At 42.0% G+C, this 27262-nt stretch overlaps 1 protein-coding gene across 2 annotated transcripts in view; it reads right to left on the reverse strand.

Moving 5' to 3' along the window:
* nkd2b (NKD inhibitor of WNT signaling pathway 2b) overlaps positions 1 to 27262 on the reverse strand; it is a 172662-nt gene that overhangs the window by 31053 nt on the left and 114347 nt on the right. For both annotated transcript variants that reach the window (XM_069913312.1, XM_069913313.1), the window contains exon 4: positions 21438 to 21498. In XM_069913312.1, the coding sequence (XP_069769413.1) occupies positions 21438 to 21498 (61 nt within the window). The remainder of the gene's footprint in view (positions 1 to 21437; positions 21499 to 27262) is intronic.

Genomic DNA, 27262 nt, shown 5'->3' on the forward strand with positions numbered 1-27262 from the left:
CCTGAACCATTTATACAGTAGCATCCAGAAATCTCTTGCTCCCTTTGTCCTGACCAGTTTTGATATTCTGCATCCGCCAGGATCCTCGGAGCCTTGTCTTGTCAAATATCTTTCAATTAATCTTGCATCCAAGATCATTTCAAAGAAAATATATTTGGGTGCCTATAATTAATTTCACATCATGTTTAGCTCAAATCCTCAAACAGAAAAATAGAATTAAATGGAAGTTGTTCAGTTTTATTACCACAAACTATTAGGACCGATCATGCCTCATCTGCAAGATGAAGTAGGCAATTATTCCAACAACCTAGTTATCAAGCAAAATTTAAATGATTAGATTAACTAAAATAGGCTTGTATTCTATCCCTTGGCTCATCAGTTGAGCCAAGGGATAGATAACTCCCTCAAATGCCAATGAGAGCATTTCAATTATCTTAGAATCCCCAGATCAGACACCAGCCACTCAAAACAGCTAACCAGCAACATGGTCGTCAGGTGGAAACATTGGATGAGGTCTGTACCTCTGTGCTTCTCCATTTTTTTAATCTTTGGTGTAGGAATTTCTTTGATTCAGCAGAGAAAGCTGAGCCTTTAGCTACCTCAGGTCTTGTGATGAAATTTCCTCTTTAATCCACAATCCTCCCCTTTGCCCTTTATCCTTTAACAAGCTATTTAAACCTGGCCTGTCCCAATAGGTAATGTTGCTGGGTGTCACATTTTCACCAATTAATGTTTTGATGACTATTTTACAACCTTGTAATATGATAAAATAATTTACAAATGTAAGTTGGTGGGTTGATGCATAAAACTTACTTAGTTCCCTTATGCCAATAATCTGCTATTACTCATTACTGACACCCTCTGCCCAGACCGGGGCCGGGGCCGCTGCTGCCTTCCCTATGCCCGGACCGGGGCCACCGCCTCCTTCTTTCTGCCCGGACCGGGACCTCCGCCTGCTTCGCTCTACCGAGGTCGGGGCCACCGCCTCCCCCTCGCTTTTGCCCAGATCAGGGCCGCTGCCGCCTAACTTCTGCTCGGACTGGGGCCGGGGCCACCGCCGCCTACCCTCTGCCCGGGCCGGGGCCGCCGCCTCCTTCTTTCTGCCCGGACCGGGGCCTCCGCCTGCTTCGCTCTGCCGAGGCCGGGGCCACCGCCTCCCCCTCGCTTTTGCCTGGATCGGGGCCGCCGCCGCCTACCTTCTGCTCAGACTGGGGCCGGGGCCGCCGCCGCCTACCTTCTGCCCGGTGTTAGGTCTGCTTTGTTCATGAATGAGTGAGTCAGACACCAGACTGAGTCGAAATCAAGGTTCTTTGTTCTTTATTGCCGGATTGTAACACTTGCAACTAACAGTGTTAGTTGGAGAAGGCGCATTCTGCCGTTATCAGCAAGTGGTGTTTTTTTATACCTCAGGATACGTACTTAGTAAATTATCATACCATTACATTGTCCAATGAATAAGCTGTTGCTATCCTTCTCTGTTAGTCTGCTGCACATATTCTTGTTAGTGCAAAGCTTATCTTGAGTGTACAAGGTCACATCTGCATTCTGTTACTCCTTAGTACTGGGTGACTCCTTCTCCGGTCCCATCTCATGATGTTTTTACCTTACAATCCGTCCTTTGTCCTCTTTAGAGGACAATCTTGCCCTGACTACGCTACCACCACGTTACATTAGTTCGCCTACTATTGCCAAGCTCTATACGGGTTCTGTTCACGGGGTTGTTCGGCTGGTGGGCGAGGGCTCCCCCCAACCCTCTTTAGCGTATACCCCCCATCTGTTTCCCCGATCCCATTGCCCGTTTACAAGTTTTCTCCCCGTTTGCCCCCAAGCAAATAACTAGCTATCCCTTCTAAGCATTAGTAATTAGTTAAGATAAAAGTTAACATTCGTGCTACAGTCTATTTTATAACATCTCCTCCCTGTCGCATTCTTCATCCGACTCCAGATCGATCTCAGCATTTTTAGACGCCTCCTGTGACGTGAGAAAGTCCCGCTCTGTAGCTTGTAGAGCTTGATATTTCGGAGGCAGATCATCGCAGTTGGCAAAGGCTCTCTCAATGGTCCTCGTGACCAGCATTCGAATGCATGGAATACAACAACAGCCACAAGTGATAAAAATGGATACAGAAATGAACAATCCTAGGAAAAGTTGTCCCAACATTGTGCCCCATTTCCCAAACACTCCATGTAACCAGGACAAAACAGGGTTAGAGACTCCAGATTGGGCTTTTAATTCCTTCGCCAATGCCTTAAGTTTTGTCAGCCCCTTAGTGAGTGACCCATCTGCCCTGTGTTATTAGAGATAGAAGTGCAGCATCGATCGAACTGGAAGGTGCTATCCTTGTCTTTATCTATCTTCAGAATAACTTTGGCCCCGCATGGATCCGAACTACTCTGTTGGCTTGTTTGGCAACCCATCAACAGGAATGCCCATAGGGCCCTCGGCATTGTCCACATTTGTGGACTCAGATCAGAAAGATATTTGTCTGAGTCCCCGTGATCAACATTTTCTCCTTTTATGGGTCGGTCTCTTTCTACTTTCTCATTCACTACCCGGTCCCATGCTTCAATATTCAGTCTGATAAATTTCCCTCCCTCCGAGGTGGAATATCCCAGGATTTCTGTCTGCCTGTATTCACACCCCATCGCTTCCTTCACCATCGGACCCAACTGTCGGGCGTGGTGATCTTTGGCAATTCCCAAGGTCACATGAGGCACACTTTCTACTCCTAAGCAGAACCACTCCATTTGTTCTTCTGTCATGACAACCATAGCAGCTATTCCCTCCTTACCCACAAAGATAAATGGACAATGTATCATTTCTGTCTTCCCTTCTTTTAGAGAGTCCCACCTCCCCTCATACTCCTGGTCCGGGTGGATGGTATAGTTTAATGTTACATGCATAGGATCCAGTGGATATTGGTAATCCCCATACTGAGGAATACTGGCCCTCCACTCAAAAAACTGTTTAATCAACCCCGGGCCTGGTTCATCATACAGTAGTCGACTCCAGATAATAATAACCTCCACAGAGTCTTCTGAAGCATTGGTTGGAGTCATTACTATAAACTGTCCTTCCCTTTCTATTGTGTCCCCTTGGTATGTTAACCGAAGGCCCTTCTCAGAACATTGTATGGTTATTCCCAGTAAGAATGTCCCTTGCCAATAAATTAATGGGGCAACTTGGCACAACCAGGACAGGTGCTCTAACCCTTTGTCGTCCAAATGTCATGTCGATGTTATCTGTATAGGGCTGTGTTTCCCTTATCCCGGAGAATCCTATTGTAGATAATGTTTTGCCCGAATATGTGCTCCCTGGGGGCTGTTTAATCACGGTCGTAACCGCTGCCCCTGTGTCAATCATAAATTCAATTTTTTTCTCCATTTACCATCCCCCAAATTTTCGGTGGCTCCCAGGGAGGCGTGATTTTTGATTCTCCAGGGCCCCGTCAATAATCAAATTCAGCACCTTCCCTAATATCGTCATCACACTGGGGTGCCTGGACTTGTTGATCACTCTGCCATCCCCCAATTTTCTGGGGCCGATCAATGTGTCCACCCCTACCCCTTGCTTGTCCTCTTAAATTTCCTCCTCTTCCTCTATAGCCTCTAGACAGTCCTGCTGGTAGTGTCCAGGATTTTGGCAGTGCCAGCATAGGGTATGTTCTCCTCTATACATGTTACTTAGTGGTCTTTCCCAACCATTCCTTACTTGGGGTCCCGGATTTATCACTGGCCCCATGGCCTGTGGGACTATCTGTTGGGCCGCTAGTTTAATCCCTATTTGTTCTATGGCTCTCATCAATTTATCGGTTGTCTTGTCCACTCCCTTCTGGGATGCACTTTCTGACTTAGCCTGCTCTGATTGATGATGTCGGTTGAGTGCATGTGTCAGATGTCTTTTCCACAAGTCCTCTGACATCGCCTCTAATCACACAATGTCCCTTAATTTTGCTTGAACCCGACCAGGCAACCCGTTTATTGTCCCATTACGAAAATGAGCATTTCCCAGGGGGCTGTGGTCAGGTCTTTCTCCAGTCCCTGTCTCCCATAAGTCCCATGCTCGAGAGAGGTTCTCGTGCGCAGTCTCCCCTTCTTTTAGTTGGAGGGTTACCAAGGCGTCCAAACTATAGGGTGTAGGGAACGTTTCTCTAAGTGCTTCCCAAAATCTATTTCGAATTGAGTCAAATCCTATTTCATCCCCCAATTTACTGCTTCTAAGGATTCTCTCTATTTGCTTCAGGGCCCCTTCTGCCTTCATTTTTATCATGATAGTTCTGACATCTGCGAGTGCTAATTGTTCTTGACAGGTTTCTTGACTGGTTCTTGACAGGTTCTTGACAGGTTCTTGACTGGATTGAGGCTCCAGTCTCTTCGGGGTCACCAAATTGTTAGGTCTGCTTTGTTCATGAATGAGTGAGTCAAACACCAGACTGAGTCGAAATCAAGGTTCTTTGTTCTTTATTACCAGATTGTAACACTTGCAACTAACAGTGTTAGTTGGAGAATGCGCCTTCTCCAACTAACACTGTTAGTTGCAAGTGTTACAATCCGGCAATAAAGAACAAAAAACCTTGATTTCGACTCAGTCTGGTGTTTGACTCACTCATTCATGAACAAAGCAGACCTAACACCGAGCCGGGGCCGCCGCCTCCTTCTTTCTGCCCGGACAGGGACCTCCGCCTGCTTCACTCTGCCGAGGCCGGGGCCACCGCCTCCCCCTTGCTAGTTTAACAATACAGCTTTATAAAATGCGTAACCACAATTAGAATAGTTAGGGGTTAATTCACTTCCTTAATGTAGTGCAGACACATCAGATTGAATCTTTCTTTTATCTCTTTCCCATCCCCTTCAGTCTAGTCCCTGTCAAACTCTCACCCCTCCCCATCTCCCGTGTTCCTCATGCACAATGTTATACCTGTACCAATCGGACCAGGTATGGTCCGATCAAGGAGGGGAGGCAGGCCCCTCCAGCCCAGGTAAGAAACCTGCATAGGAGAAGGTCACTCCGGTATAAAACCTACGACCCAAGGACCTCGCTGCCACGTCCCAGCTTGCTTGGCCACGGCACACGAACCATGGGTGTAAAGGGTGGAGCCAGTACTGCGCACACTGCACTCCACCTAATAGCTCTTTTGCGCAGGCCCGAGGACAGGTCCACATCCTCCCCCTCCACGTCCTCCCCCTCAAAAGATGCTCACAAACTCAAGCTAGCATGCTGGAACATCAGAACCATGCTAGACAAGGCTGACAGCCACCGACCTGAACGTCGGTCTGCCCTCATCGCACATGAACTCCTCAGACTTGACATCGACATAGCCACTCTCAGTGAAGTCCGCCTTGCAGATGTAGGCAGCCTCCAAGAATGGGGCGCGGGCTACACACTCTACTGGTCTGACAAGCCTATGGATGAACGACGCCTATCTGGTGTAAGCTTCATGGTCAAGAACTCCATTGCCTCCAAACTCGAAAACCACCCGACAGGCCTCTCGGACCGGATCATGTCCATGAGACTTCCCCTTCAAAACAAGAGTCGCATCACCCTCATCAGTGTCTATGCTCCAACCCTCCAGGTGGAACCAGCAGAAAAGGACAAGTTCTACACTGATCTGCGCAACCTCATTCAACGCACCCCTACAGCCGACAAGGTTGTCATCCTTGGAGATTTCAACGCTCGCGTCGGCAAAGACTCAGAAACCTGGCCAGGAATCCTGGGCATGCATGGTGTCGGCAAGTGCAACGACAACGGGCGGCTCCTGTTGGAGCTCTGCGCAGAACAGCGGCTTGTCATTACAAACACCCTTTTTCAGCAGAGGGACAGCCTGAAGACTACCTGGATGCATCCCCGATACAAACACTGGCACCTCCTGGACTACGTCATGTGCGAGAAAGAGACAAACAAGATGTGCTCCACACCAGGGTCATGCCCAGCGCGGAATGCCACACTGACCACAAGCTTGTTCACTGCAAGCTCAACCTTCACTTCAAGCCAAAGTCCAGGAACAGTAAAGCCCCCAGAAAGAGGTTCAATGTTGGAAACTTGCAGTCAGACGAAGTGAGAGGAAACTTCCAGGCATACCTCAAAGCAAAGCTCGAGGATGCAATCCGCCTCACGGACTCGTCCCCGAAACCCTCTGGGATCAGCTGAAGACTGCCATACTGCAATCCACTGAAGAGGTACTGGGCTTCTCCTCCAGGAAAAACAAAGACTGGTTCAACAAAAACAACCAGGAAATCCAGGAGCTGCTGGCAAAGAAGCGAGCTGCCCACCAGGCTCACCTTGCAAAGCCGTCCTGGCCAGAAAAGAAACGAGCCTTCCGTCATGCATGCAGCCATCTTCAGCGCAAACTCCGGGAGATCCAAAATGAGTGGTGGACTAGCCTCGCCAAACGAACCCAGCTCTGTGCGGATATTGGTGACTTCAGGGGATTTTACGAGGCTCTAAAGGCTGTGTATGGCCCCTCACCCCAAGTCCAAAGCCCGCTGCGCAGCTCAGACGGCAAAGTCCTCCTCAGCGACAAGATCTCCATCCTTAACCGATGGTCAGAACACTTCCAATCTCTTTTCAGTGCCAACTGCTCAGTCCAAGAATCCGCCCTGCTCCAGCTCCCTCAACAGCCCTTAAGGCTAGAGCTGGATGAGGTCCTCACCCGGGAAGAGACATATAAGGCAATTGAACAACTGAAAAGTGGCAAAGCAGCAGGTATGGATGGAACCCCCCCCCCCAGAGGTCTGGAATGCTGGCGGCAAAACTTTGCATGCCAAACTGCATGAGTTTTTCAAGCTCTGCTGAGACCAAGGAAAGCTGCCTCAGGAACTTTGTAATGCCATCATCACCATCCTGTACAAAAATAAAGGCGAAAAATCAGACTGCTCAAACTACAGGGGAATCACGCTGCTCTCCATTGCAGGCAAAATCTTCGCTAGGATTCTCCTAAATAGAATAATACCTAGTGTCGCCGAAAATGTTCTCCCAGAATCACAGTGCGGCTTTCGCACAAACAGAGGAAGTACTGACATGGTCTTTGCCCTCAGACGGCTCCAAGAAAAGTGCAGAGAACAAAGGTCATCTACCGGCATCACCTACGGCTCCTAGAACGCTTCCACCAGCGTTGTCTCCGCTCCATCCTCAACATTCATTGGAGCGACCTCATCACTAACATCGAAGTACTCGAGATGTCAGAGGTCGACAGCATCGAATCCACGCTGCTGAAGATCCAACTGCATTGGATAGGTCACGTCTCCAGAATGGAGGACCATCGCCTTCCCAAGATCGTATTCTATGGAGAGCTCTCCACTGGCCACTGAGACAGAGGTGCACCAAAGAAGAGGTACAAGGACTGCCTAAAGAAATCTCTTGGTGCCTGCCACATTGACCACCGCCAGTGGGCTGATATCGCCTCAAACCGTGCATCTTGGCGCCTCACAGTTCGGCGGGGAGCAACCTCCTTTGAAGAAGACCGCAGAGCCCACCTCACTGACAAAAGACAAAGGAGGAAAAACCCAACACCCATCCCAAACCTACCAATTTTCCCTTGCAACCGTGTCTGCCTGTCCCACATCGGACTTGTCAGCCACAAACGAGCCTGCAGCTGACGTGGACATTACCCCTCCATAAATCTTCGTCCGCAAAGCCAAGCCAAAGAAAGAAAAAAAAATGTTAGTTCCCTGCTCGTTATTTGAAATAAAACTACCAGATTTCACCAATCCATGAGCTCTGTAAATGAATGAATTGAAGAGTAGGGCAGCAATATCCCCACCTTGTTCAGCTCATAGGTGAAAGTTTATACTAACAAAACCAATAGCAAACAGACTGGCCATGCACACTAACCTAGAGTCCGCCTCATCAACTGTTTTAAATGCCAAAGAAACCATTTAGCTCCATGACAGTCTCAAGTAACTATGAAAAGCATTCTTCAAATCTTAAACCAACAGATTGAAATAATTTACGAGAGATTACAAAGAATAATGAGTACCTGGAAGTGATTATCAGGTTATAATCTCACTGGAAAAAGGTCGAACAACATGATTCCTGGCATCCGGAATTTTGGACTTTTACTGTATACGTATTTTTAAAAAAACATGAAATTTGGCTCTGAAATTTGAGCCAATTAATCATTCCCAGCTTCGAATTCCTCCCTTTTCTTTACTAAACACATACAGACAATTTACTCTTGGTACTCAAGATCAGGATGCCCTTGGCTTAATATAGGAAAGGAAGAAAGTGTTTCCTTATAACGTGGACATCAACTGTCAAACACTAAACAGAACCAGATGGCACACAGATTTGTCACATAAAAAGATTTTTTATTGTCCATGTATTCCTTCTGTAAAGTTTGTGCACCCTATTTATAGAGACTTTAACAATACACATTATGGTCCATAACTTTAAGTCTGCATGGCCTCTGAACAGATGTCGAGACAAGTTTATTGTCATCTGATTGTACAAGTACAAACTGATGAAACCGCGTTCTCCGGTCCTCGGGGCAAAACATGCAGACACACAACCAGACAAAACACACATATAGACAAACAATACATATGCAGGACAAGTATCTCCTTTATACAAATAAATAGATGTTCCATAAATATGAAAATCTCGGATGGTTAGTGTGAGCAGTTCTTTTGGTCGTTCAGCATTCTCACTGCCCATGGGAGGAAACTGTTCCTCATCCTAGTGGTGCTGGCTCTGATACTCCTGTATCTCTTCCCTGATGGGAGCAGTTGAAAGATGTTGTGATCAGGGTGCAAGGGTCCTCAATGATTTTGTGCACCCTCTTCAGGCAATGATCACAGTAGATCACGTCAATGAGGAGAGGGAGACTCCAGTGATCCTCTCTGCTACTCTTGTGTAGCAATTCTGTGGATTGACCTCCAATCCATTTCTCTGCAGCAAGCATACCATACTGTGATGCAGTAGAACTCCTATAGAAGGTTGACATAAAGGTGCCTGGTAGCCTTGTCTGCTTCAGTCTCCCCAGGAAGTGAAGTCGCTGTTGTGCCTTCCTGACAAGTAAGTAGATGTTGATTGTCCATAATAGATCACGAGTTAAGTGAACTCCAATGAACTTGGTGTTCTCCACTCTCTCTACTCTAGAGCTGTTGATATGTAGTGGAGGGCAAGTGTTCCTGGTCCTCCTGAAGTCTACAATCATCTCCTTTGTCTTGTCCAAGTTTAGACTCAGGTTGTTACTCTCATACTATTTCATGAGGTTTTCCACCTCTCATCTGTAGTGCAACTCATCATTGTTGGTAATGAGGCCTACGACTGTTGTGTCATCTGCAAACTTGATGACACTGTTGGATCTGGTGATTCAGTTGTGGGTCAGTAGCGTGAACAGGAGCGGGCTGAGCATCAGCTCTGAGGTGCTCCAGGTGTGATGGTGCTTGACATTCTGCTACTGACCCAGACAGACTGTGGTCTTTCCATTTGGAAGTTCAGCATCCAGTTACAGAGAGGGGTGTTTCTCAGCGAGGACAACTCCTCGAGCAGCCTTTGGGGAATGAACAGGCATGATGAGATAATGTGAATTGAAAAGATCAGACAGGCTTCGAAATGAGATGGCAATTCATCCTTTTTTGGATCAAACATGGGAACCTATTTTACAATCAAAGAAACACAATTTTTGATCACAGTTTGTGGATAATTTGGGATGTGATGCATAACATGGAAAAAGAATAGATGACTCTGGACTACTGCTTCCCATGCCGGGTCATTTGAAATCACAAAAGATCATCCACCAGTGCACCATTTCCATCTCTTCTTTACCTACTCTTGCTTTTACCTATCTAACTCCCACCCCCCTCCTTTCCAAAGGTCTCTCCCTCTACCTGCCACTCCACCTCCCTCACATTCTGTCCAACACCCCATCACCTTTTAGCTTATCCTCAGCTTCTTTCCCTACTCCTTTTTCTTCCCCCCTCTCCCGATATCACTTCTTACTTTGGTCTTCATACTGGGCCCAACCCAAAATGTTGACTATTTTTATCTGTGGATATGTGGATGTTGCCTTCTCTACCAGTGTTCAAGATTCCAGCATCTGCAATTTGTATTTCTCTATTGTTTAAAATATTGATGATTTTGGGAAAGATTCATGTTCAAAGGGTCCTTGCACTGAAGTGACTGAAAATTACACACACTGAATTATGAAAGTAAATTATCTTTATTATTTGAGAATTCAGAACAGGAGTGAATAGGCTTATTGCTATTATGTTGTGCTTTGATGAGATGACATCTGGGCTATTTTGTTTTCCACTTAAAAAAAAAGGATATACTTGTTACAAAGGAAGTGTTACAAAGGTTGGTTCCTATAAAGAAACACTTGCCACATGAGGGGAGGTCAAGTAGATTAGGACTGTAATCTCAGTATGAAAAGACCAATCTCATTGATGCTTGCAGAGTTCCTAAAGACTTTAACAAGGTCAATATGGGGAGGAAGTTCCTTGGCTGAAGACTTCGGAATTTGTGGATCAAAGTCTCAGAATAAACAAGCAGTCTGGAAAAAAAAAGGATAAATTTATTCATGTACAGGAAGTGGTGAATTTTTGGAGTTGGCAATCCTGGAGATCTCCAGAGGCTCTGAAACATAACTCATCGAAGACATAAATAGATAGATTTCTGGACCTTAAGGGAATGATGGGATGTGGGAATGGAGTAGAGATAGAATTATATTGTTGACTGGTGGAGTAGACACAGAGTCAGATGGCTTACTCATGTTCCTGCTTGCAATTCCTGTTATAATTATACTTATCATTTCTTTTTTGTCCTTACTTCATGAAATTTCATTAAAATCAACCCAACCTGAAGGTGAATCTTCATATCTAGTTTAAAAAGAACATTCCAAGCTGAATTAACAAAACCGCTTTCTTTATTAGGGTTATTGTGTGCCTGTGCAAAGTCCTTCCAGGAACAACAAAAAGGCAGATAATCAGCCTGAAAGATGCATGTGAGCAAGAAGGAAATGCTGTAAATTAAAGGTACAGAACACTAAAATTTCTGGCAATAAAGAAAAATAAAGAAAATAAAGAAAAATAAAGCTTGAAGGTTAGGTGGGATATGTGGAGGGAGTAAAACTGAGTTTGAATTACAGGTCAATGACAATATGAAGATCCAACGGTTCCCATCACACCTAGTTTCAGACTTCTATCAATACAAGCAAGTTTATGATCATCTAATTGTACATGTACACTAACAAAACAGTATCCCTGCAGACCATGATGCATGCACAAAAACACCCAATACAGATCATGGTTACAGAATACTGCTGATCTGTGTCACAGACAGTGGGAAGAAGCTATTCCCCAGTCTGGCCATCCTGATTTTGATGATTCTGTACCTTCTTGATGGTAGTGGGTTGAAGATACTGTGCACTGGTTGGAATAATTTTTCTATAATTCCTTGAGCCCTATTTGGACAATGCTTCCAGTTAATGTTATCTCCTGGGAAAAGGAGATCCCAGTGATGATTTAAATCTGCTTGTTTACACTTTTAAATATAAGCAACAATTATACCTGTTACAATATTACAATGTAACTCGTTAAAAGAAAAGCAAATACTTTAAAATAAATATTTCATTATCCATTTCTCAGTTGGCCATTAACCTGACTTAAAATTAATTCTTTACACTTCAATCAATTGCAAGATGCCAAAGTAACCCCTGGAATTTGTCGAAATGTGTGAGATGAATAGATTCAATGAAAATTAAACCCATCTCCAAGCCATTTGAAGCAATTACATCAGATTGATTGAAGTCTGTGGCTTCTCTCTCTCTTACTCAGAGATAACAAAACTGCAAAAGCAATTTAGACAAAATTGTCAGTGGTTTATGATTTTTGGACTCATCTATGTATTGCTAAATAGTATTAGAACATGCAAGAATATTTTATTCTTGCGAAAATTGACTTGGGCATGGATTTTCTTTTGGTAAAAGATGGTCAGTGAAAATATGCCTATAGCATTCTTAGTGTACAAAACATAATAATCTTTCATCAATTTTTTGGCATTTCAAACATTAAATTTTGGAGATCAACGGCAGTGTACACCTTTCACAGGTCGAGTAGAAAGTCCTTTTTTGATGGGGGAGTTGGGTTTTCTTTGACCTGCTAAAATTTATAATCCGGCTATGAAAATACTATTTTTTAAAATAAGAATCTATCACCCTCAAGCATATCTAGCTCTTGTTCTGGAAAATCAATTAGCCATCAACAGCAAAATAATTATAATTATAACTGATTTTCTATTATCAATATACAAAATATAGTAAACTTAGTTTTGAAGACAGCAAACGTTGATCACCATTCAAGGCTCCTTCAGTTGTCATGTAGCAATAAATTAAAAATGTAATATACATGATATACTTCAACTTTTGTCTGCTATAATGTAAATAAAGTGCCCCTAACAATAGGAGAAAGGGAAGCAAAATAGAGTTCCTTCAGAGACACTGAGTATCCGCACCCGCAGACTCTACAGATACACAGACTATTGTTCAAATAATTGACAATCTAAGCTCTAGATCAATGTTCTCAACCTTTTATGCCCTAGGCCCTACTTTAATTTTTGAAAAAAGCGTACACCCCACCATTAATGGAAAAAAGTTATATATTCAAAAGAAGTTTTAATAAAATTATTTACTGCATGTGTATTTCAATGCAAATGAGGTCAGAAATACATTGGAACACATATTTTATAATTAACTACTGTTACAATATGTCAACCATCTCAAACACACATTCAACAATTATCGTTACTTCAGTGGGAATCTTTCCCCTGACGCTGGCTGCAGATTTTTTTGATTCGACAGACCTATTTCGTAAGTTTCGACCTTAAATCTCCATGTTTTGTAATTTCCAGTCGGTTTCTTTTAACTTATAGCAAATCACTAACAGCACTGAAGCCACATTCTACTAAATAATTCCCTTGCTAAAGTAGTCAAGTTTGGGTATTTCTTTTTGATCTCAGTAGACAGCCACATCATGATTCCCTTCACTTTGAACAGAGTTTCACAGATTCATCATGTTGCAACTCAGAAAACTTCTCTTGGTATTGCACTGGAACTTCAGCAATGGCTGAGTTAACTCAGAGGGAAAATCCATTGCCTTTAAATCACAAAATCCATCATTGAAGTCGGTAACCAACATTTCCAAATGGTCAACAATGACTTTTGTAGCAGCATTAGATACCTCATACTTATTCAACCAATTGAATTGACTGAAATTTCTTGCAGAAATATTCCTTTGGCATAATTCTAGAAGTGTCTTGAATCCAAATATCTTTGTTTTTGCATCAATGGATGTCATATTTGCTACTTGGAGTTGCTTGTACAATGTACTTAGTTTCTTAAAATGTCCATCAAGTAACTCACATAAGCTTTGCCATGTTCATTTCAGGTTTGTTCTTCAAAAAGGTTCCATAAACCTTTTGAAGCAGTTTCCTTTTGACAACCACCTTACTTCAGTGTGAAGCAATATTCTCACATGTTCTGCATTTTTATTCACACAAAACTGCTTCAACAGACTCTCATATTTGTCATTATCTTTAATGGCATTGATACACTTGATCACAGAATGCAGTATCTCATGTAGAACAGGGGAAACGTTCTTGGCAACTAAGTTTTCTTGGTGGATAACACAATGCACAACCAACATGTTTGGTTTTTCATTGATTTTAAACATCCTCTTTTTAAAACCCTTCATAGCAGGTCCGTCATTTGCAGCACAAGATATAATGTTTCCTTCTGGTACTTCATTTTCATCCATATAAAATTTGAGCTTGCTGTAGATATCAACTGCAGTAGTGGTTGTTTTTTAATGATTCACAAAACAACATCTCTTCTTGAAACTCTTCCCGATCAATATATCTCACCTATGCCAATATCAGCCTCACTGTCCCTTACGGTAGATTCATCCAGTTGTATTGAGAACTTTCATGATTTCAACTTCACAATAAGCTGCTTTTCAACATCTTGACCCATGACCTCTATTCTGTTGCAGACAGAACTATTACTTAATGGCATTGCCCGGACAATTTGTCATCCTTTTGCAGGATTATATGATTCTTCCTATGTTTTGATATGAGCAGAGAAATTTCATAGCTAGTTTCAAGGGTACAATTCAAGGCTGTAGTTTGCTCAGTGAATAATTAATTGATTTTTGATCTATTTTCAAACTTCACTTTCAATGATTTAAAATATTCCAATTTTGAATTGATATGGTTAAGGTGCTTTACCCTCAAATGAGCTTCAATACGGCCTGCTGTCATTGATTCATCTGTCCGTCTGTTGGCATAACAGGCAAAAAGGTGCACATTCATCATGTACAGCAGGTATAAACCCAAACTTCAAGAATTCCAATGAATACTGATGAACCTTTTGCTTGCTTGGTCTGCTCATTTTGAATATGCAACATTGCAAGCTCCCTGAAACAGATTAATCAATATTTTATTATGTCTTAGAATTGAAAAATGTAATAAAAAGTAATGATCGAATCAAAGGAAGAATACTGACCCTAAAAAAATGAAAAAAAAACTAGCGCTATTTCTGACATTTTTTCCCTCGCATCAAAACTGCACTAGCCCCATGCTTTACTTTCTGGGGTCCATTTTTTTTCCAATTTTGGCGTCCCCCTCAGGATGGAACCTGGGGTGGACCACCCCCCAACCTCCATCAATATGTAAGTGCACAAAAATACATACAGATACAGCTCTCTCTCACTACTGAACTGAAAAAGTAAAGGGGTATGGATGGAGACATGATTGTTGAGATAATTTAGAATCCTTGTCACCAATGAGATAATTTGGAATGGATGATAACAAGTCCAGTCTGAACATACATAATTAAAATATTAACCAAGATAACAACAGCTAAAATAAGAGAAACAATGGAGAAACAACGCTAGAGCAAAAACACGTTATGAAAATAAAAAGTACAATGTGATTTTACTTGGAAGTTACCACAGTTGTGCTGTACTGACAGTGTGGCCAAGTCACATCTTTCACACCAAAATAACGAGTTTATTTTTTTCAAACAAACTTTTTAATTATTTCCCAAAATATTCCTAAATCCCACTAAAATATTCTAAAAGATCCACATCCCTACCAAAATATTCCCATGCCCCACTGAGGGACCATATGCCCCACCATGCGAATCTATGCTCTACATTGAAACCTCTGATACAATCAGGAAACCTTCAGTGCCCAAGGCTCTTTGGGAGCCCCTCTTGCCCTCAGCACCCTCTCAAATCCTGGTTGCCATGAGCCTGCATCCTCTGTAGGTCTTTGACCCGCAAGTTGCCAATAGTCACAGTCTGTTTGGGTCCTTTAACAGCCGAGATCTTTGCTGGGGCTTACCTTTGAGAAAGTGACGTTTCAATATTTTCATTGATGGAATAAGGGTAGCAGTGTTGTCCATCCCCAACTGCCATCAAATCGAGTTATTGCAAACTACTTCAGATACATTGCTTGAAGACTGGGGTTGCATTCAGACCTGATCTAGGAAGCAAGGCGGAATTGATTTCTTGCTCATCCGTGAATCAGATGAGGCATTCCAGACAATCCAGCCACCAATCACAAAATTGGTCTTCATTCCAGAGTTACTTAACAAAATTTACATTCCAGCCACCAGATTGGAAAACGGAAGTAGACACAAGCATGAAAAGAGTCTGGTAAACATAAACAGTGCACGAAAAAAGATCTATTTGTTTTGAACAAGGTTTACTTCGCAAGGTAAATGACTAATGCAAGTTTTTAAGCATTTCCTCATTGTCAATTGGTAGAAATGCTCGAGGTTATATTTTCCTCACTCACTCTGAAGTCTTATAATTCCAGCTATAAAAACTCAAACAGATCTTTTCAAAAGCCTCAAGCTTGTTACTCTCAAAATATATCGAAACATGAAAGTCTGCAGATACTGCGATTGTAGTAACAACACAAAAATAATGGATTCCTAAAATTTATTCCCTGGTTAATGTAATTTTTCTCTTCCTCTTTGTACTTGTGCAACTGATTAAAAATGGCTAATTTTCTTTCACATAATCTAATCAGCTTTAGGCCCAATGTATCACTGCCAAAGAAAGGAAGTATACAATTAGTTCAGTCAAGGCCTGCCAATACAGTGGAGATGTACAAGCTACTAGAGTTGAACAACTTTCTCTCAGGTTTTCCTTGTCGTCTATAAGTGGCCTGCATTGGCTATGTTCAGGAGTCAGAATTGTGGTGTCCCATTGCTTCATTGTCCATGGCACAAAAAAACCTCTTAGAACAGGTGTGTAAGACAGTTCCATCAAGGGCGAAGTTGAGAATTAGAATGACCAAAAGATCCCCTCAATAGTTTAGAGGAAAAAGGGGGATGATACAGAATGTTGGAGAGGGAGAGAAAAACTGTGATTATGAATGTTGATGCAGATCTAAAGGAGAACCTAAAGCTCAGACAACTAATGATTATAAAGAAAGATAGTTGTTGTTTAATTCAGAAAAATAAGAGACTAATTTCAGTACAGCAATGTCTCAGAGAGCACAGAAATAAAACATTAAGTAAACTGCTATAAACCTTGCTTTGCAAATATTACAAGAGATGGTTTTAAATCCAAAAGGTGAGATGCTTATAATGCACCATTTCATCACATTATATTGTGTGCTCTTGTCTCTGCTGTGTGTCTTAAACTCACAACTTTAATGATTTGTGTGAAGTCCATACATCACCCCAGGTTATTTCAGATGGATGTCCCTTCTCCATCTGTAGATTTGAGGTGCCTCTGTGCAACAACTCCACAATACAGCACAACTTCAGCAGAGAGAAAGCAGGATGGCACCTTTGATGAAAACTACACATTTGAAAAAGAATTTCACTTCCAGGCGAGCCACGGCCTTTCCCAAAATAAGAAAAACGTATGCACTGTTCAGAGTGCTCCATCAAAAGCGAACAGAGACACGAGCCATCACAAGAAGTTGTGGGTCTAACTCCCACAATGTTATCTACACAATTGCCCATAAAGAATCCTGAACTGAAATGTTCACTTGTCCATTTTTCTCTACGGAGGTTGTTTGTCCTCCCAGTCTCTTATTGTTTGCCCATCACCCAATTGCCTTTTGGTGAAAAGGGATTGGTGGGCGATTGGTCTTCCTGTTGATCAAATGACGCATATCGTTTCATCCCACATCCCCCCCAGTCAGGTATAGGAGACAGGCATCCTGCTTTGTTCTTGTTTGTCTGTGACCCCACTTAATGCAGGCTTAAGAACAAAGGATAGCAATTCTGCTGCAAAGTTGGCAGCTGTAGACAAAACTCTGGAATAGGAGACTTTAAAATAACATCAGCAATCACAGCTACTCTACTGAAGGCTCCACTGTGAGCAGTAAACACTGGCAGTAATATCACAGGCCTGGACATATGATACAGTCTTATGTGGAAACAAATGGAAAACCAGAGGCATTGCTATTTTCCTCATTGCTGGCTGGGGTGGTTTATAACCATACTATGTTTGTCATTTGCACACTGATGAATCTCAGTTCTCTGCACCCAGCCTTTCCCAGTTCTTCCCCTCTTCCAATTTATCACACTGCTTGCCAGTCAACCAACATTTCCTCACCATACGCCAGAAAAAAAAATCTAAGCTGCCGTCTGCCAGCTCCATCTACCAAATTCTACCCCTTTACCTGGCAATACTGTGAGGTCAAAGGAGTTGGTTTACCACCAGTGTTGAACTTGACCCACAAAGTAAGCTTCTTGATTCCATTCTACCTTTGGAATCAGAATCAAACTTTATGAACATGTTCACAAAATTTGTGGTTCTGCAGCAGCATTATTCTACATTACACGTGCAAATTACTATAAATTACATTTCTGTAAATACACTATTTAAAAAGGAAATAAATTAGTGCAAAAGAAAAAATCCGAGTGGCATGTCCTCTTCTCATAATTATTGAAATAGATTTGTTGAGTCACAGCATGGAAACATACTCTTCAGCTGAGCTTGCCCAAATCAACCAAAATATCCCACATGTTCAGATCCCTCAACCTCTCCTATCCATATATCTGTAAAAATGTTTCTTAATAATTTCAATAGTATCCTCTTTAACTACCTTCTCTGGCAGCTTGTTCCATTCACTCACTACCCTCTGTCTCTGTGTCAGAAACATTACCTCTCCAGTTTCTATTAAGACTCTCCCCCTTCATGTTACACCCAAGACCCCAGGTTCTTGATTCCCCTACTCTGTGCATTCCCCTGATCTATTCCTGTCATGATTCTATACCTCTATGAAATCACCCCACATCTTCCTGTACTCCAAGGAATAAAGCCTGTTCCTCCCTCTCCACCAATCCCACCACCCCCCCCCCCCCCCACATCCCAAGTCCTGGCAACAGCCTTGCAAATCCTCTCTGCACCCTCTCCAGCTTGATTCCTTTTCCATAGCAGGATTCCCAAAACTGAACACAGTACTCCAAATGTAGCCTCACAAACATCTTATGCAACCACCACATCACCTCCCAGCTTCGGTACTCAATAATCTGACTGATGAAGGTCAATGTGCCAAAAGCCTTTTGATCATCTTATCTACCCAAGACACCACTTCCAAGGTACTATGTGCCTGTACTCTTAGATCCCTCCACTCCACGACACTCTCTTGATCCCTAACATTCACTAATGCTAGGGATTAATGCGAGGCTTCCCAAAATACAACACGTCACACTTCTCTTCAATTCTATTTCAACCTCTGTAACACTGTCCATCTCCAATAAAAACTGGGAAATCATCATTTTCTTCATTGCAATCTTCAAATTATTCCAAAACAAAGTCATGTTAGCGTGGAGAAAGTATGGATGAAATTTATTGAATTGCTTTGTGAGTTGGAAAGACTGAGTGTCTTTCATTAAATCAAAGAAGGTTAAAGGGAGATCTGCTGGAGGTGGTTCTCAAAAGGGGGAAAAAAATTAATTCTGCTGCTTGGTGACAAGGGAACAGAATGTTCACTAAAAGAATAAAGATAAGAAATTGTTCATGTGGAGGGTTGAACCATGAAATTTAGTTGTTGGGGCTTAGACTACACAATCAGAACAAGCAAGAAAAGTGGATGTGCATTCAAAAGCGAAGTGCAAACAAAACATTGTAATTTGGACAGAGTTGAAAGGTTGAAGTCATGTAGAATTCTCTTGGCTTCATGCCAAGGAGTCTTCATCTTTATTTCCATCACTCATTTACCAGCATCGGCCCTCAGTTTCAGTGCGCCTTTAACTGAAATTCCGATTTTTACATTAAAGCCCACCTTTGTATCTATAGGCACTTTCAAGTGGCCAAAATCCCTCAATGTAAAGCCGCATATTATGCCCATATGCGGCAGTCGGGCGGCCACTTGAAACTGCATGTGAGGCGAACTTTGTTACCCTCCTCCGGGAGGGATAATAGACGGAGCACTGAGGTCCCCACCAGGACCTGAATACAGCCGCCTGAAAGCGGCTGCTAAGGGGATGACAATCAACTGACGAGGGCCTGACAGACACCCTCCCCGCTACCCCTGTCCCCCCATCGCAGGACGTCAGGGCAGGAGCAGCCGGTACAGGCTGTCGGGGCTGGGGCAGCCAGCGCAGGCTGTCCCCATACTGATCCCACTTCCCCACTCTCTCCCCATAGCCCCATGTCGGTCCCCACATTGATCCCACTGGCCTGCGCTCTCCCCACAGCCCTGTGGGGTGGCTGGCATGGGCAGAGTAATGGGATCAGTGTGGAGACCCACATGGGGCTATGGGGAGCGAGCAGAGCAGTGGGATCAGTGTGGGAACCAACACAAGGCTGTGGGGAGAGCACGGTGCAGTGGGAAGAGCACGGGGCAGTGGGATCAGTGTGGGGACAGCCCACGCTGGCCGCCGTAGTGCTAACAACCCACGACAGCCATCGCAACCCCTTCAGTCCGCACCGGCCGCCCCAGCGCTGACAGTCTGCACCAGCTGCCCCAGCTCTGACAAGGAACCAGAGTCCACTCCAAGGCGCCTCCTGTGCAGCTGTCCCTTTCAGATGGCCAGCGCTGTGCTTTCAGTGCTGCCAACTGAACAACCATTCCACAGGTCTAAATCCACTTCTGCAGGTGCATTCTTGGCGGAGAATGCACCTGAAAGCGGCTTATATGTTCACCACCAGTTCAGTGACACAGAGCTCATCGCCCTTCAATTTCCAGCTGCTTTGCAATCCATGATTTCCATTGTTCCAGTAGTTGCACCTTCAGTTCCATCAATCCCAAGATCTGGATAGCCTTCCAAAACTCCTCCATTTCATTCCACTCCTTAAAGACTAATGGTTGCCAAACTTCACATCAGCTGTCATAGATATACTTTCATGTGGTTCAAGTGTTAAATTTTGTCAGGATAAATTCTTGTTAAATTTTGGACATTTACATCATGTGAAGAATGTACTTTGTAAATGCAAATATTCACTCTACCATTCCCTCACATTGGTAGTCTCCTCCAGCCATGAAAACTTCCCATCTTCCCACACAACACCTCATGCAGGTGGGGCTTGAAATAGGTTTGCTGAAGTCTAAATCCCAGCATCCTAATATTTCACTACTGACCATTCACCTCCCCAATCTGTCCACATCTGGGGAGCGCAGAGAGGAATTTAACCAGGCCAACCACATAATTTCATGACAAGAGTTGCTAACATGGTGACAAGGCATATGGATGTCTTACTGATGTTCCCATACCTTGCTACAAGAGTTGTCAGGAGTGTAATCAAATAATCTTGATGAGCCTTGAGGAGTACAGTTCCAACATCTCTCAACTAGCTTCTCAATGTCAAAAGCAAAACAGTTTCCTTGGTTGCCATGCTATCCACCACCCTAAGCATTCACTCCCTACATCATGAGCACACAGTGGCTACAAAATGCATTGAGCTACTCACCCTGGTTTTATTTCGATAATGTCTCCCAAACCCATGATTTCAAATAACAAGGCAGCAGACACATGAGAGAATTCCCTCTAGCATAGTCCCAGCCAAGTCACAGCATCCTGACTTAGAAATATTGACTGATTCCTTTATTGCCATTGGATGTGCAACTCCATCCCTCAATGCACTTGGAGAAACCTACATCAGATTCAGTGATCCCCTGTGCCAGATCAGTGTCATCTTCAAGAGTATTAGGGATAGACAATAAATATTGACTTCACCACTGACATCCACAATCCAGATGCATGGAAAATAAATCAGTTTTAAGTGTTGCTAGACTTTTATCAAATTATGCTCTTTTAAATGCATTGAAAACATGAAGTTTATAGCTTTTAGCAAGTATATAATCAACATTCAACTTGTAATGATCCAGTCCACAGAAAGCAAAATCACCCTTCTCTATATTAACTAACTGGGAATGGTGGTGTGCTTTATAAATTCTACTATAATCGGGTATTTATTACCCATCAAAACTCCATGATTACTGGCGTGTTTCACTTTGCACTTACCCTCTAGGGGGCACTGATCATCAAGGAACTGGCCAACTTTCAGTTCTCCATTCAAGAGCTCCTGCATAGAGAGAAAGAAAATATATTTCACAGACAAGTAACAGATGTGGGGAATAGGAAAGAATCTCAGTCAATGAGTCATTAACAAAGGATATGCACTTCCTTGCACCAGAGGAACTCCGATAAAAGGAGCAGCAACTAGTTGCAGAGCTGCTGCCCCAAGATCAAAACAATCCCACGGTGGTGATGAGGAGTTGTCGTAACAATTCAAGTATCCTTTTATTTATTTTTAAAAGGAAAAGCTGATAAATATAGATGGGCAACTTCATTGACAGTTTGTAGTGAAGTTGCTATGTTTGCTACGATACTATGTTTGTATCCTTCATGTAAGACTGTACTATGAAGGTGGAAACTATTTGACCTTCCCACTTGCATTCTCATCGTTATCAACTCTGTCTAAATTACAATGTTTTGTTTGCACTTCGCTTTTGAATGCACATCCACTTTTCTTGCTTGTTCTGATTAGGTAGTCCAAGCCCCAACAACTAAATTTCATGGTTCAACCCTCCACATGAACAATTTCTTATCTTTATTCTTTTAGTGAACATTCTGTTCCCTTGTCACCAAGCAGCAGAATTAATTTTTTTCCCCCTTTTGAGAACCACCTCCAGCAGATCTCCCTTTAACCTTCTTTGATTTAATGAAAGGGACTCAGTCTTTCCAACTCACAAAGCAATTCAATAAATTTCATCTATACTTTCTCCACACTAACATGACTTTCTTGAAGGCAAGCAGACATCATATTCTAATTAAGTCCTTACAACATTTGACAGGTTTAATATCAACAACTGGTATTTGTATTTCATGATTCTATGCAGAAAAATGATGGTTGTCTATAAAGTTTGTGGATGTAAATCTTATCTAATTTTAGCCTGCATTGCCCAACATTTTAACTGCATGAACATCCCCACCTGTTTTCAGATTTTTCTTAAAGTCCATTTATTGAAATAATCTTTCAGCCATTTGTCCCAGTACCTCTTCATTTAGCTCAGTGAAAGACCACCAAAACTTTATGTTCAATTTCTGTAAAAATAAATCTAGCAGATGTCCCATATTAATGTACTTGGTTAAAGTTGTTGCAGGGTATGATGTCATTTTAGACTGCACTGTTGAATAGGTGAACTAATGCACCCTAGATGAGCTTGCTCTTTGAAATAAGATAACTAAGGTGATTTGGTTACAAGTAAAAATTGTATAGAATCCATCCCAGAAGTGATGTAATCATTCTTGGAACAAATAGCAAAGAAACAGAGTAAAATATTCACCAATTATGGAACAAAGAACAAAATATGCAGAATTAATGGATCAGACTGAAAGAAAATGCCAATCCTTAATCTCTATACAATCCTATTCACAGAAAACAAAACAGGCTCACTTTACTGATCATGGTCTCCTTTTAGCCCAATTCATTCCATCTTCTCAGCACATCCTTCCATTCCTCTTTTCTGCATTTAGAATCTCAATCCAAATTCACATTTTTGGCTTAAAAGTTAATATCCTCAAAGCACATTTTCTTATTGAGCAAAAGAGAATTATGGAACAGAACTCTGAAACTTTCCTTTGCATTACAACTTGCACCTGCAAATCATACAATTGATTATTCTTGCCTGCAGAGCTGGAACTACCCAGTGAAATCTGAGAAAACCCTTAATCTCCTTTTCTGACCTCTAATGGGACTTGGTTACTGACAAACACCAGTGACTTGTTTAAATACAGCCAGCCACTTGGAAATAAGGTTTCCAGCCCCCATAACCTTGCCCTTGTAATTCTTAAGGAAGTTCCACTTTTCCCACGCACCCTCTTTTCCTTCAGCACACTTAATCTCTGCAAATCATATACCATGCCTGCAAACTTTAAGTCTCTTATCCCACCAGAAGTGTAGAGTTTTCAAATCTACCAACACAGCTGCCATCAATTAGAAATTCTAACAGATGACGCAGATTTTATTTTACACTCAACTTACACATTTCTGTAAACGGGCAGCATTTAGTCTTGCTACCATCTTCAAAGAGGAATTAAAAATTTATAGAGACAATCGATCCCACATCTTTAAAACTGTCTTCCTCCCTCAACCCCAGCAGCTTACCAATACTTGGGTAAGAATTAACACGAGTTAAGAATTAGATTATGGAATCCCAAACATTCAACCCCAAATGTTGGAAATTGAACCCTTCCTCAATATATTTGGAAAAGGTCATGATCAACTTTTCAAGATCTGGAATTTGACACTGGTAAATTTATGTTAGAATGCTTGTTAATGACTGGATAATAACATTCACGAAGTTATTAGGAATTTTGCAGAGACACTGCAATGCACCTCATGTTTGGCTTAGGGTGGTGAACAGCAAATTAAAACAGGTCATTTTATCAGTGGTCCAATGGCACTCGGGATCAGGTTTTATACTGACGGAAGAAGCCAGTCTGAAGAGGAGACCATAGAAGTTTCCTTGTACTTTGCAATTTTTAAGGATGAAAAAGCTCCATGTATTTACACAGACATATTTAATGAATGCAATATTTCCCAGCAGAAGCAGATCAAACAGAGATGGGACATGTGGTGCATCCTTATTTACATCAAAACCTGCATTATGATGCACAAACTTGTACTTATTACAGAACTGAACAGAGAAGGGACTCATATGGCTCGTGCTACTTCTGGCTCTCCAATGAGTTCCAGGCCCTTGCTCTTGATCCAGTCTGTACCTTTTCTCCTCCAGGTATTTATAAAGTTGAAAAGTTCATAGTTGTCCTAGGTAACTCGCCTAGTTATTCAAAATAATTGCCAATGTATCTTCTTCATCCAAGCAAGAGATCTGACTTCCAATTTCTTTTTTAAATTTAGAGATGTGGCATGGTAACAGGCCCTTCCAGCCAAGTTACACTCATGTAATCAATGAACCTACTAACCCTGTACATTTTTGGAACGTGGGAGGAGACCGGAGAAAACGCAGATACAAGCAGAACATACAAACTCCTTGCAGGCGGATTTGAACCTGGGTCACTGGTGTTGTAATAGAGTTGCACCGACCACCATCCACCTTGATTGAATGATTCCTTCAAAAGAGTTCAGTACTTTTGGAGCTAGTGTTCAAGTCCTTCGAGTGGGGCTTGAATCCACAATGCCACAATACAGAAACCCAAGTTCTACTAGTCAAGATAAGCTGGCAGTCTGTGCAGTTCTGCTTTATTTTAGAGTCAACCAAAGCAGTGGAGGATAGTGTAATCCAGATTGCTGATTCACTGCACCATGACTACAAACAGCTCTCCATTTAAACATTAACAAGCATAGTGCAGACATCCCTCTTTTAAAAAAAAATTAGAAGGTAAAAATAGCCCTGTACTGTTTGAACTTAAAGTTTGTGTTAAATTCCTTCTTTAAATAAACCTCCCACCTTTGTCTTATTTGATATTTGTGACAAGAAAGCCCCACATGCTTCATTCAAAGTAGTAGAGTATAATCTCATCCACAAATCAATCATCCAAAGTCAAGACTTGGGTTTCATTCAGGAAGGATACTGTGTAATGAAGCTTTGAAGATGACCTCTCAGATTGATTTAGCACATACACAACAAAAAAAATCAGAGAGGCAGCTGACAGTTCAAGTTCTGTAATGTCACCAACAATCTCCTTTCAACTCTACCATTTCCAGCCTTTCAAGTGGTGTCAGGTTACCGAGGAGCTGTCATCACTCAACTGGGGAATAAAAAGGACCAGGTGATTTCAGCCTAAGAAGTACAGCAACTCCCATTGGCGGAAGAGCTGCCCTTTGCATTCCCAAGCAGCCAGAAACACTACTGAGCTTTGTCCAACACTTCCTGCAGGAAAGGCAAATTTCATGAGCTACTCATTACAGTCAACAGATTGACAAAGACATCGCACTTGAGAAAGAGAACGAGAGAGAGAATGAGCAAGACAGTGAAAGAAAGAGTGAGAGCGAAAATGCAAGAGAGAAAAGAGAGAGGAGTGGCAACGCGAGAGGGAGGGGAAAGTGGGGAAAAGGTGGAAGAGGGAGAGAAAGGGATGCCCAAGCACATCAACCTTGTGGATATGAAGTCTGGGCAAGGCTACAATTTTGAGAAGGCTGGAAATCATCGACTCAAGGAAAGAATCTTTAAATAGGTTGAAATTTTGACTAAGATGACTAGTGTGCTCTGTTAACACTGTTTCATTTCCAACAACCTGGCACATGTTCCACACTTGTTTCCGGAAGAAAGATGTTATTTTATAAAAATGAAAACATGAGCAAACTAACAGAATTCAAGCAAACCTTTATGTGTTCTTAAAATCCTTTCAAAGTAAAAAAAAAATAGGAAAGCATGATATTGTTTGAATTGAGAAGAAATACAGAATGTTGCAGTACAGATAATTTGGGTCTCCTTATAAATAAAGTATGAAGCTAGCAAGTAACGAGAAAGGCAAATGTTCCAATTGGTGAAGGGTCCCATGGTGACCGTATGTTGTGGGGCATTAATGAGACCACACCCAAGTATGACAAACTACCTTTAAAGTTAATCTGGTTGAATTCTGGGATGAAGTGGTTCTGTTAAGAAACATTAAGCAGTTTGAAGTCTGGAAAAAAGAGAGTAATCGATTGAACAGAAGACCGATGGCAGTGGACACCAGGGGAATGTTTCTCCTTATTTAAAAAGGGAATGAGCATCAATTCATTGTCTCAAGAGGTTTATGGATCATTGGAATTCTATGCTTCAGGGAGGAGTGGAATCTGAATACATATAAAGTCAAAGAGGACTCCAATGTAGACCAAAAATCAGTAATATGGTCAAAGGGAACAGGCAGGAAGATAAATCCTAAGACAAAATCAGATAAGCCAGTACCTTACGAAAAGCAGAACAATGTTTTGGAGCCAAATGGCCCACTCCTGTTTCTATTTCTCATCTTCCTTATTTTCTTTCATAAATTATAGATTTTTAAATTCCATATAAAACATTAAAGGATAATGAAAAATGGATGGAGTCTATTGGCTTGCTCCAGATTTGCCTGTTTGAATACATTTAAATGTACCCAGAGCATCTTAAGCAAGGTGTTCTCTTCCTAGCCCCATTTAACTTCCAAAATCCCCATTGGATTTATCCCTGGTTTTAAGGAAAATTCCCCAACCTTTCCTAAGTAATGCTGCAGAACATTTACATCAAGCTGTGGGCAGATGCTAATAAATGTCTTAGCTACAAAGCTGCATTGATGCAGTGGAGCTCCAAGCACATTTCACTGGAGTGTCACTTGAATTCACAGTCTTCTGGGTCAAAACTGAAGAAAGTCTAATTCTATTTTTTTTTGGTCATATTGTTCCTTTATTTTTAGTTTATTTTTTAATTATTTTTTTTATTTTTCACAATATGAACCATATCAACCAAAATATGTACAAACGTATCTCATTAAATTTACACAGTGGTCTTTTCTCCCCTTTCCCCCCCCCCTTCCCTCCCTCCCTTCAACCCACCCCCCTCCAATACTCATAAATATTCAACATATACAATACATTAAAACCATAAAACAATATTTTCACACAAAGGAAAATAAACAAGAAAAATGTGTCATCTATTTATTACACACTGAATCTAGTCATTTTGTCTTCTTATCATTTTCATTCTCATTTTAGGGGATGGGGGTCGTAGGCAAGCTCTCTCTGATATGTTCCATGTATGGTTCCCAAATTTGTTCAAACATTTTGACTTTATTTTTTAAATTATGTTTTTTTTCCAATGGAATACATTTATTCATTTCCATGTACCATTGCTGTATACTCG

The sequence above is a fragment of the Narcine bancroftii genome, chromosome 1 (genome assembly GCF_036971445.1).
Source record: "Narcine bancroftii isolate sNarBan1 chromosome 1, sNarBan1.hap1, whole genome shotgun sequence".
NCBI lineage: Eukaryota > Metazoa > Chordata > Chondrichthyes > Torpediniformes > Narcinidae > Narcine > Narcine bancroftii.